Source organism: Elaeis guineensis, chromosome 4, assembly GCF_000442705.2.
Source record: "Elaeis guineensis isolate ETL-2024a chromosome 4, EG11, whole genome shotgun sequence".
In the NCBI taxonomy this organism is placed as follows: Eukaryota; Viridiplantae; Streptophyta; class Magnoliopsida; order Arecales; family Arecaceae; genus Elaeis; species Elaeis guineensis.
Genome location: NC_025996.2, coordinates 30,869,005 through 30,882,264, shown reverse-complemented (window position 1 = coordinate 30,882,264; position 13,260 = coordinate 30,869,005). Strand labels below are relative to the sequence as shown.

General features: G+C 35.0%; 1 protein-coding gene across 1 annotated transcript in view; it reads right to left on the bottom strand.

Moving 5' to 3' along the window:
- Window positions 1-2,836: 2,836 nt before the first annotated feature.
- The window catches only part of LOC105043025 (protein SHOOT GRAVITROPISM 6), a 62,525-nt gene continuing 52,101 nt past the window's right edge, over window positions 2,837-13,260 (bottom strand). The window contains 9 exon segments of the mRNA XM_029263966.2: window positions 2,837-3,400; window positions 3,484-3,591; window positions 3,680-3,773; window positions 3,875-3,960; window positions 4,048-4,119; window positions 5,743-5,841; window positions 9,601-9,675; window positions 9,764-9,877; window positions 13,029-13,134. Of these exon segments, the coding sequence (XP_029119799.2) occupies window positions 3,239-3,400; window positions 3,484-3,591; window positions 3,680-3,773; window positions 3,875-3,960; window positions 4,048-4,119; window positions 5,743-5,841; window positions 9,601-9,675; window positions 9,764-9,877; window positions 13,029-13,134 (916 nt within the window). The 3' untranslated portion in view covers window positions 2,837-3,238.

Below are 13,260 nucleotides of genomic sequence, written 5' to 3'. Positions count from 1 at the left end.
CAGACTCCATCCTCTCCGCCCCTGAGTCCCCCATCTCCGTCCTCCTCCATAAACACCGACTTTTCCCCGCCATCGTGGATCGTATTGGAATGGTGACAACGGGGGAAGACAAAAGATGGGAAGTCGATAGAAAATAATATGGGCTGGATATTCGAGCTTTAATTAGACCTAATTGGGCTTAAGTCTGGACTGGGCCAAAGGTATACCCAATCTAGTCCGAAAGAAAAATGGGCTTTATTTTAGGCCCAAGCTTGATATGAATTGTTGCGAGCCTAGCCCAAAGTCAGCTCTACCCAATGGACCTCGGACTTGCTCAAGCCCAACTCCAGCCTTAGATATAATATATTAACAGTATATTGATATACTATTTTTTTACTAGACTGAGGAATATTTTTGTCTTATATTTCATTCCAAAATTAGTGTTTGGGGGTGATTTTGGATTTTTGACCTCGAGGATGGACATCCATTACTGGGTGGAGGATAATTTAAAGAATGGAGATAATTTGAAATCATTGATACGTATGATAATTATGGTACAACCAAATATGGTGATCTCATCACCTCCACTCATATCATCCTTGCTCTTGAATGGATCACCCCATATCAAATGCTCCTTTAGATAGATTGATACATAGTTTCTCAAATATATTTTTCACTGAAATATAAGCTTGCCCATACATAGTTTCACCCTGCTATATAATGTACCAGTGAATATAATGTTCTGGAAGCTATTTGCCAATTTGCTTGGAGATGTTTTAGGTTACTAGATAATTAATTTGCTAAGCATGCATCACCTAATTATATATTATGTATCAATAAATAATATGATTTGAAAATACTATATCGATTTATCCAAATTGTGTGTTGATTTACTTACATATGCATATTCACTTCTTAGATGATTAATTTGCTTGATGTCTATTACCAACTATATAAAATGTATTTAAAGCACATTCTAAAAACAAAGAGGAAAGAGAATATAATGCTTATTTTTCATCACAAGATAGATGACTCTAGTACAAGAAGTTTTTGACTTTTAGATTCCTTCTTTAAAATAGGTATGGAGGAAATGTCAAGCCAGTCCCATATTTCTTTCTACGGTGCCCACCCCATATGGTTTTTGTTCTTACAACACTCTTCTAGCCCTCCAATCCTCGTCACCACTCAATGCCCAAAACTTCCTAATGACATGTAATTTTCTATTTTTTTTTTTTTTTTTTTTTTTTGAGCTGAGCTCCTCTTTGCTTACCTGAGAGGTGGTTTTGTATCTAATTTGTGTGCTTAATGGAGAGTGGTGGAGCTCGTACCTCCCCTTTTCTTTAAAAAAGAGAGAGAGAGAGAAAAAAAAAAAAACTTTCCTCAAGGTTGTTTTCTATCAACTTTATGTGCTTAATGGAGAGTGCAAGAGCACTAACCCCTCCTTTTCTTTAAAAACAGAAAGAAAAACAACTATATTTTGAATTTGTATCAAATTTGTATCAAATTTGTATTCATGCATGGGCACCAAATATCCCACTCCTAAACTGATCATTTTTCAGTCCTAGAAAAATTCTTTCATTAGCTAATGATGCAATAATGTAGGAGATGTCACGCACCGACTGGCATGACTTCTGAACATAGAAGTTTAGCATCCATCGTTTTCGCAATTATTTATAAGAAAGCTCTTAAACAAATTTATTTCATCTTCAAATTTTTTTTACCTTGAAGAAAATAAAGAAATTTAAACAACTTCAATAGAAACTACAAATACTACTCCTAAGTTCACACAAACTCTAGAGGCCTAGACTAGTCTAAGCACCTTCCTCAAATGTGGTCATTTTTTCAGATTTCTGATTGTGGATTTATTTATGCCATACTTCAAATTTTGGGTTTGTGATACTGTGCAACCCAAGAGAAAATACAGAAAGGAGTTCAAATGAGCTTAGCCATGGATGAGAAATCATCTGCTCTGGCATCATGAAGACTGTTCAAGGTTCAGTTCATGCACAAACCTAATGCGCGAGAGGAAATATATACGACTCTCCTGGTGCTTCACTAATGTGCAAAATAAACAAGAAAACATAAAAAAAATAATACATGAAAAGTTTCCAGGGGGCTCCAATTAATGCCGACCTCTAATGAATACTCTTTGATTCCTTTGGTCAAACGACCTCTAATGATGGATTTTCTTGCTTGACTTGTCATGATCAAGTCTTCTATCTATCTAAATGTAGGTCATTCAGTGGCACGCACAATTGTGATTCTCTCTGAAGGAAATACAACCAATGGATTTTCTCCACACAATCATGCAACTGAATTCCTGGATTTGCAGTCTCGATACGTATCCATCATGTTACCCAGCCAAACCTGCCACCTCACGTGCCAAAGCCAAAAGGTTGCCCTTCCTTCCCCCCCACATCCTTTCCTACATATGCGATGGTGGACAAAGCGCTCTATATATAACCGGCAGGGGGTTACCAGAGAAGAGGGGACGACTTCTTTCTCCTTTGCCTTGCTTAATCTTCCTCTTCAGATCTCAAGTTGCAAACCGCTCCACTACTGCTGTGAGGTATTAGTCATTGCAAAAAAAAATTCTAATCAAACATGGTTTCTTCTACCTTGTTTGGTTGAAGCATAAATGCATATGTTGATCAGAGATCTCACCTGCGCATAAGTTACCTGACCAGAATTCTTGGAAAAGGCTGAGAATCAGGGTTGGAGTTGCTAGGTCACAGAACACTTTTATCCAGTCCCAGACATCTTAAAAGAAATTCAGCAAGCACAAAAACCCTGGCAAGCCTCATTCTGAAATAAGCACTAATTGGCACAACTTTTGTGGGAAATTTTCAGTCCACTATAAAGAACTCATGTAAAGTTTGATTTATTGCGCCAACAAAAGAAATATACAAATGAATTACTGCATCATGTCGTATACAGCATTTAGCCACAAACATCTATCATAGTAGTGAACAAGAATCAAGCAACCATATTAACATGAGATGGTCCTGCAAGTCTGCAGCATTCCTAATTTCATACTATACAACTGTGCATATACGGCACAGAATATATGGAATATGGTACAACATCATACACCCTTCTCATGATCGACTGTGAAGTTTAATAAATTTGCCCAGTCCTAGCCTGAGTGTCCGATATCCTTTTGGCTCTTTTTCAGTGGTTCAAAATATCTTCATCTTTTTTGGCTCTTTTTAGTTTTCTGGTCTCTTCATTTAGCTTAAAAGGGCTTTATATTAAATACTCAATCTTGAGAACTCCTAGATGAATCAACTCGATCAAGTTGTGATACCATCCATGTGAGTGGGTTGGAAGACTTCAGCAGCATGCCCAGAGCAAATGAGCATGTTGCTCGAACAACTGCATCTGGTGATCGGCTCATTTTGCCTACCAGCAATGCAAACACCTAGCAAAGATGTATCTTTCAGTCAAAGACACAATCTTCTTGATCCAGCATAAATGAAATAAAAAATCAGACAATATAGAAACCTGTGAAAAGTATGGAGCCAATGTGCGTTGATCATCAGAAAGTGACAACATGCAACAGGAGAAATAAATTGCATTTGCTTGTATGACCGGCCAAGGTGCATCAAAAGCCTGCACTAGAATTTCCAGTTGAAGAGTAACAGATGCCAAGGTATGATTGAGAGCAATGAAGTTCAACCAAAAGCTTGATGTCTTTTACCTGGATTGCTGATGCTAAGTATTTATCGACTCTAGAAGCTAACAGTTGACAGAGTTGTCTGGTTAGGTCACGTATGAAATCCTCATAGTCACTTCTGATGCATGAGAAAGAATTTGAGAATTTCACTAAGCATTAATGGTTCATTTTAGTAATTATAATTTCTGATAACAGAACACTGGACAACCCAATACACACCGGTGTTCAGAATTAAAAACTTGTTTGCTGAAGAGAGCAGAGAAACCATCCACTTCCATCAATGGAGCTAGTTGTCTCAGTGTATTCTAATATAAACAAAAAATGGGGAACTTTTAAGTTGTTTCCAGTTGTGAAGAAATCATGGAGAAAGATGAAAGCAAAAATAATTGTACCCTGCATGCTTGACGAACACTAACATCATCATCATGAAGATGGAGAATTAGGCGTGGGAAAATGGCATGTACCTGTGGGATGTGATCAACAATTAGGTGATCGTGGGCAGCACCTCTTCAGATTAATTGATGCCATTATATAAATAAAAGAATGATTTAAATAGAGATCACTAGTGCTCATATGGAAACATATTTTTATGGTAAAATAATGGACATATGTAGGTCAAAATGCAATATGAGATCATTCAAACTCAAGAAGAAGAAGACTGCCGCATGGTTTCTTGATATATTGGACTATGATGATGCATCAGAAAGGAAGGTAAAGATCGAAGTTCATGTCCTTTCTAATATATCAACAGAACCATAATTAGCACAACATCAATAAAGAATTTGAGGTCCTTAAAAGGATCTCTTTTAGTTAATACAGGATGCTGCTCAAAAATAACAGCATTGAAGTTGGTTCCCAAGTACTGCAGCCCTGGTCAAGCGATATAATGCCATCTAATTAACCAGTTATTCACAGGATTGAACACAGAACCATGCCCCTTTTATATCGACAAGGAGCTTCTCTTACTTGTTCAGTGAGATTGCATATACTGCAGTTTGCCCCCAACTATAGTACAACAGGTACCTTCTCCCTGGCTATTAATCACAAACCGACTTTGACATTTTTCCTGTTAATAAGAAAGTTACTCCTATTTTATAAGCATATATTACACATTACCACATATATTTGAAAGTCACCACATACATATTTCTTGCTGTTAATTTTCCACATTATGTATCCTCAAGTAGATATCGTGCTCCCACAAAAGAAATTGTTTATGGACTACTATAGTTACATGTCAACCAGCCTTAGCTCAGTTGGCAGCCCCCTCCATTTGAGAGGTACAGGTTCTGAATCCTGGTGGTGGCGGCATCCCACTATATTTTCCCAAAAAAGAAAAAAAAAATCACTATATTCTAGGTTAAGCAACATTTTTAGGTTAAACATCATTACTATTCTGAAATCATCTTTAAGAACATTTTTCCTCTAGAGAGCGATGTCATTTCTAAATCATATCTCAGTGGTTTTATCCCTAAAGCATACTTTTGCAGGCCTGATATATTCCAAATTTCTTTGCAAGAAGAAATGAACCCTCACTGCAACTACATTCCTGTTAATTTATCTTACACAAATCCACCAGACAAGTTGAAACTTTATGGGCTACCATCATACATTCTTCCCTTACGACCTTAACCACCCATAAAGATACATTAATAAGTACCTACATTGTGCACATCCATACATAATTTATGTGCATATCTATGTATGCATAACTTGATCATTACCACAACTGCAACACTATGGGAAAGCCAGCATCATGAAATGTTTTTTTTTGCCAATCTACTCCTATAAGATGCCACCAGAGTCATTTGAAGCTTTTCTAATGTAATTGATACTAAGCCAATTTACTGCTCTACAGTGCATCACCAAGATATCGCACTTAAAAATCGCAATTACAATGTTATTAGTAGATTGAGCCAGTAAACACTTCATATTTTTATGCATCATAAAGTTGATAAAGAATTGATTTGTTCACAGGCACACTGAATGAGAAATGTCTGATGTGGAAATGTCATGATGGTACTCATAGTTTGGTTTTGAATAGATTCAATATGTTTTTATTGATGATAGTGTCGAAGCATTAACACCTGCTCAAGAAAAGCCTGATGCTGTGAACCTATTCCATACATGCTTAAAGCTCCATAAGCTGCAAAGGCGTTGGAACGCATCTTTGCATTCATTGATATCTGCACCAAACAATGAAAACAAACTGACACAATCAAACCGGCGAGCTGGACTAACCGCAAATGAAATTCAGAAATTACAAGAGATTCAGAGTCAAAAGATATGGATAGTTCTCCAGTTTACATTTGATACAATGTCAGAAAGCAAAATCCAAATTCTCAGGTTTATGATTGATGAGTTTGTTTCCACCACAACTACAGAAGCCAGAAATTTCACATGTTTTCCTAGTTGATTCTTAGTGTCTTTAGTAAATATACTCATATATACATCTTTTGTAAACCATGCAGCCATATAAGCATATTTATAGTTGTTTTTTAATGCCAATTGATAAAAATAAATTTACACATTTTGAGAGATACTTGTTATTGTAGTTAAGGTGGTGCCTTCAGATGTGGCAATCGTAATTTTCACTAGCTACTGATGAGAAAATAGTCCAAGATCAACAAAGAGGATAAGTAAACAAGTTGAAAGGTTGGTAGGCAAAACTCTAAAAGTTAAGCTTGGACAAAGTATGCAAAATTAGCTGCAGCAGAGAAGGGCAAATATAAAAAAGCAAGAACATGGGAACCCAATGCACAGGAGTCATTCTTAGACAACGTCATCTCTTGCTTTAGACTATATGCTCGGTAGCCATCTAATTAGGACTCAATAAGAACTAATGGTGAAGCAGGATGGCATAGCAGACCCAAAATCAATGGACATAAGGTGTTTTTCATGATGTAAACCACTGACTGAACATATGATTAGCAGTCATGATGCATCTAATGCTTCTACATGCTTGTGGTAATACCTCCAAACCAAGAACAATACGCACATAGTGTTAGAACAAAATACATAAAGGTCCATAATACCATGAGATTATCTCGATGGTTCAATCAACACAGCAATATGACAATTAAGCATAGGAAATCTTATGAAACAAAAGGTAAAAAACATATGAAACTTTGCTAAATTAGCAAACTACTCTTCCGTTTAGTCCCTAAATGCATCAATTTCTCTCTCTCCACACACGTACAGAGAAAGATAAACTATTAAATTTGGTTTCATCAATCCATTAGTCCCAGGGGAACTTTCTATGATTATATCATAATTAACAATTTTTCTGTGCAGTATCTCTCAGACTCTCACATCATAGCCATGCATGTGATATTACGAAAAACATATACAAGGTTTGTAAATTTATGAGGTGTCAAGGTCATCAAACATATTCTACCTACAAAAATTGTATATGTAAGCTAAGCAAAGGAAATCTTATGAATGAAAGATGTAAAAGATGCAACTAACTTTTATTGGATTAGCAAAGCAGTAGAATCTCCACATGTATTTGTTTGAGTCAATCTCTCTCTCTGTCTAACACAGACAAACACAAATACTTGGACAAAAATTTGGATTAGCTATTCTGAGATTCAAGCAGGATGATTTTGACTCATTTTGTCAAATTGAGGCAACATAGTTATGATTTCAATCCACCAATTTTTCTGTACAATTGTCATTAATGAAGCAAGGTCTTAAGATTTGGCTAGGACTCGAATATTAATTCAAAATGGAGGTGGTTCTGGATCTTTGTTTAGTAGACTTAAATCAGTAATTCTAGATGCATTATTTGTACAAATAAATTTTTATTAATTAGTCCTTTCTTGTTTCATTTGATTTTTTTAGTTTAAAACAAACTTGTAAAGCCTGCAATGCTAGTAAAAAGGAAATTTGTAAGTACATTTTTAAACCAGATTTCACTATCCCCCAACTCAAGTATCACCAAGTGTCATGTTTCTAATAGTCAACAAACAAAAAAATATACATAGAATTTTTTTTTAGAATTTTGCCCGAATCTCTGAAGCTTTTGGCTCAAAACAGATCTGGAGCAGAGGCCAAGGCCAGTTTTGGAGGTTCAGTCAAAAGTCAAAACTGGTTTCATGGGCCAAATTCATTGTGTATTTGAGCAATATATGCCAATTTTTAATATTTCTTAATTCTTACTTTTAATCCTGAAAACATTCTCCCTGGATTACTCATAAATTGGGGTTCTAGGAAAATCTAGGAGCACTGTTTTGCTCGAACCATATTTTAACGAAAATATATTTCTTTACATAGCTTTCATTGTTCTAGAACACATGTCATAGGCATTTAGGTTATTCTGCTCGATTACCATCAAACCATATAGTGAATAACTGACATAATACAATCTAATTTTACTTTTTCACATTATTTTTCCAAACAGTTTTTTGTAATCATCTCAGTGCAAGCCTTTCCAAACAAAATGTTGCACCCAAAGGTCCTAAACAAGATAATACTTTAAACCATGTCCAGTTTATTTTCTTGACTTAGTTTACTTTCATTTCTTTCTTTATGTCCAATTTTAATTGAAAATTTTATTTTTCTATAAATTTCAAATGAAACTGCCAAAAATGATGTCAAGAACCCCAAAACTGCAGAAACTGTGACGACAGAAAACCCATCTAGCCCAGCCAAAACCAAAAATAAAAGTGAGTTTTCGGCCCTAATATATCATCGAACAATGTGAATAACTTTAATTTCTAAATAAGATATATTTCTGATAGCTTCATTTTATGGCCACCAATACACAGGATGGTCCTAACTTATACCATATAGTTCCAAGTCATGCTTGGAATTTATTTTTCATGACTTGAATTGTTTCTTTTCTTTCTTTAAAAAAAAATTAAGCTTGAGACCTCTGAAACACAAATTAGTTTGGCCCGAACAGAATTGAAAATATCGACTGAAAAGTTTGACAAGATTGAATGCTAACATATTTTCTTAAGAATAGTTGCTCTGGAGTTGTTCTCAAAGAAAGTGAATTACAAATTCTTAGAACGATTTACATATCATTTAGAAAAGCAGTTTCACCGCAAGGAAGCAAAAATTAGGCTCCAAAAGAATTTGTGGAAAGTGATGCCATTGCTTTTGTTATATGGATATATTGTAATTTTTTTTTTTTTTTTGTGTGCGCGACTGAGAGAGTGAAAGTGTGCATATTTCAGTGTTTTGGGGGAGGGGAGATGTATATGGACATGGTATAATTAAATAGTAATGGGTTTAGAGGAAAGATGCTTCCAGAATAATGTGTAATTGCCCCACAAGTCACAAACTAAGAATAAAATTTCAAGTGTGCCAAGATGTATGGATTAGATGCTGTGTGATAATGAGGGTTAAATAACATGACCGTCAAAAACATTAGAACGTTGAAGCAGATTACAAGAGATATAAAGAAAATTAGGTTAGAAATGAGTACATTAGGATTTGTAATAATGAAAAACGAAAATGGAGAGTTGATCAAGATGCTTCAGACCTATACAATAAAGAGAAAGAGTTAAGATAGCCATCGTGTATGTGTGTCTATGAACATTTATTAAGGTGGCTACTTGTCAAGCGAATGACCAGATTGGCATACTTAAGTAATTGAAACTCAATGCGGGGTTCACATATATGTGAGCAGAAGATAAGGGTCCATGTACTTGGAAACATCAAAATACAGGTTCTTCAATGAGAGACACAGGTATCAAGGAGATAGAAGAAAGACAAGGGATAAAAGGCAAATCTATATGTTTCTGTTTTCTCTGTTTTGAACAGCATTTCTTGTACATGTATCTCACTGATTGCTGAGAGTAGAACTTCAATTCCTGGAACAAGTTTTTCCTTGAAAATTTACATGGTAGAAATTTACTCTTCATGTTTGTATGTTTTTGAGCATTCACTTGAATGTATACAATACAAGAAGTATGCTTTACAAGAAAGGAGATTACCTGTAGATTCCGAAGCCGAACAGAGAGATTTATTAAGACAGGGTCAACAGCATCTTTAGGTGATGAATTGAGAACCTACATGCAGAATTTACACATATATAAACCATGAAAATACGATAAAAGTTCAAAAATTTCTTTAATTCATATGATAAAGAGAACTTACTGTTAGCAAGCACTGCACTGCTGTCAGCTGAACTGACTCATCAGCATCCTCAAGTAAAGCAACTACTACCCCAAGAACTTGTGCAATGTATTTAGGCATGTGACAGTCAGGTATCTGCAATAAAGCATTAAAATAATAATCATAATAAGAAAGACAATTAATGATGCTGACGTGATACTAGACAACAAAGAAGATTAAAATGCTAATCCTGGATACCTTAGTCCAAATTTAAACTTCTGCTAGCCCATCGAAATTGCTTTAAATCAGGAGCTGTAAACTAAATTCCACAACATTTTACTTAATAGCCAAAAAGCTAAAATAAAGTAATTTATTATTATCATTTGTTTTATTGTTTTCTGATGCAGCAAAAGGATACAGCTGGCAGATATGACCAGCTGGACCATGCCAAGGTTTATAGAAGCCGGCAGATTTTCCAGCAAATTTCCCATTAGAAAGCCTGATTTTTGCTGGGCTTCTATGTTCCTGGGGCTTAATTATTTAGTATGCTTTCTTTATTAAGTCATGCAGCCCTATTTCTAGTATGATTTTGTACCAGTTTGAATGCTTGAAGTAGGGGATTGAGTCCTACATATGCTGCTGATCTATTTTAAGGACTAAGGAGACTTGGTTGATTATTACATATTAATAAAATTCTTCAGAGAACACTTTTTCAGTAATCAAAGGGTTCTACCATCCAGTTTCCTTTCAATTTGTGCATTTGACTTTAAGAATCGTCCTTCACACTTCCCACAATGGTCTGTTGAACTGCCAGACCAGTCCCTGACCGGGTCGGTTCAATGCTTCAAAATAGGTTAGAAGGGGGCACATTCAGTTTGACTTTTCGACAGTTTTTCAATTCATTGCTCGTCTCTCTCAAATGTTCATTCTCGCTTCTCCACCACCGTCTCTCCCTCTCTCCCCAATAAGCCACCTGACCCTCCCTCTCTCCCTCTCCAAGGGTTTAGCCATTTAGGTTACAGTGTCTCTCTCTCCGCCTCTCTTTACATCCAAATGCCACCCCCCCAACCCGGCACCCTTCCACCCACCTTCCCTCTCTCTCTCTTCCTCTCCTTCTCCCTCTCCCTCTCTAGCTCTCCCTGCTTCAATTTACCTCGGAATGGCAAGGTATGCACCATGCCAACCTTGCTTCACACTATGTCATTCCCCCCATTTTTCTTGTGAGGTAGTGGCAATCTTTAATCATTCATTGTCTTGAATCTAATAATGCATGTAGTTGCTTCTTACTTATGCGTTTGATTGCTTCTTGATTTGAATTTTATATCTTGTCAATAAAACAAATAATAATTTCAAGTACTACTAGAATAAGAGAGAACTCTCTTTTACTAGATTACTAGCATAGAGGCACATACATTGCACAAGCGAACATAGAAAAAAAACATATTTAAAGCATAATGATCTACTTTTATTGAAATATAATAACTTGAAAACAAATTTGATGTAAAATAAAACAATAAATTAAAATATAGCTTAATGTAATTCAATAAACATTTTTAGGCATGATTTGGCATTGGTATATGTGACTGTAAAGCAGACCTTCATATAAATCATCATTTTTAATATACAGTTATACTCACATTTGATATTTTCCCATATAAACAAAATATTCATAGTAGGTTAGTAGACGGATATTTTAAAAAATAATAATAATGACAAAGATATAAATTAATTATATCACTTTTCCTAAAATTAATATTGAAATTTCAATTTAAAAATATTAAATGCACTCCATATTTGTTCATGAGTTCTTGCATTAAACCCAAAGTTTTGTACTACATTCATGAAGCTTTGTGAAGCTTGGTTGATCTGGCCCTCCCACAACCATTTCCACATTAATAAATATATTCCCCTCATAATTTCTTTGAAGATTTTGCACAAAAAAATCATTTAATTATTGATTTTGTAAGAAAAGGATGGATTAGTTTCTTTGCAAAATGATACACCTTTAGGGGTCTCCTATTGATTCTGCCCATGTATCCAAGTATGACATGTATGGTAATTTAGCGATGTGTATCAAATTTTCAAAATATAGAGGTATTGGTGTTCAGCGAATGTGTACCAAAAACACAGAAAATGTTATCACCTGTTATTACCTAGACATAGGGGCAACATTGTCTTGGAAGTCGGAATATCTTAATACATTTAGTTCTGTTAAAAAATCCAACTTTTTCTTGCAAAAATCCATAGTTAAATATACTTTTTATATAAAATTCACCAACTCTTTGATTCAAGACAGAGGAATAATGAAAGTGCATATCCCTAATTGGATTTTTGTTTATCAAAATAGTAAAATATTACGTTATTAGATTGTTGGATCATGAATCATGTTTGTTCAGAGTAGCTTGAATGTGTACCCACATGCCAACCCTTTAGTAGTTCATACTAATGAAAAGCAAAGTTATGAAATGACAGACCATATTCACTCTTTATAATGACCAACAAAAAGTAGAGAAAAATGACATAATACAGTGACCAAATTTTAATAACCATTGTAGCTTAGGAATGATTTCATAATAGCAACATTATATAAAATAAAAATACCATTGCTTGACTTTTTCAATGTTATTGTGGCAAAAAAAATGTATTTTTCAGTTTTCCATGTAAATATAATAGATATGTTTATAGAAGCTCAATTTGTTTTATTTTGGGATTGATGACACGATCAACTAATGTAATTATTTGACTCATATATCTTGTTTTCTAATATTATACAGTAAATATTTTTCTCAAAAGCCTTGTATCATCTGGATGCAAACCAGAGATCCTGTAGTAACTAACACCCTTCAGTGTATACCCCAAGTCAACTGACAGCGATTAAGCCCAAGTGCCCAACGATAGGGACTAGAGAGGATGAAATTGCCAATTTTTATATAGATAACAGATTTCTTCAAACAACATCATAATTGGAAAGGGTAGCTAAAGAGGGGAAGCATACAAATTTGGCATCACATAACTCTCGTTAGAATACATACCATACAAATTGGCCCATAACATTGAAAAATGAAACCAAGGGGGAAGGAATAACTTAACACAAAATGATACATCAAGTGTAGTGGAAGACCATGGACATACAGTAAATACTTGACAAATTACAAGTGAAAATTGAAATCCAAAACTAGCTAATGACATCTACATGTTGTAGAAACAAAATATGGGACAAAAAGTGTTTCGAAATGAGAAAGAAAGAATCAATGAAATTCCAAATAACAGCAACATATGAGTACTAAGGTTATAGAAAAAGACATACCTGTACAAGACCTCGTAGGCACAGGCTTCTTACAGTTGGTGATTCATCTGAAACATGCAAACACATTGCCTCAACCATATGTTCCAACAAGGAAGGAACCCCATCACTGCACAAATTGATAACAATTAGCTAATGACTAACAGGTGAGACATAGATTATCTACATCATTGAGAAAAATCTCACTTAGACATTTGCAAAAATTCTACCTATCTCAATACCTAGGTGTTGGACT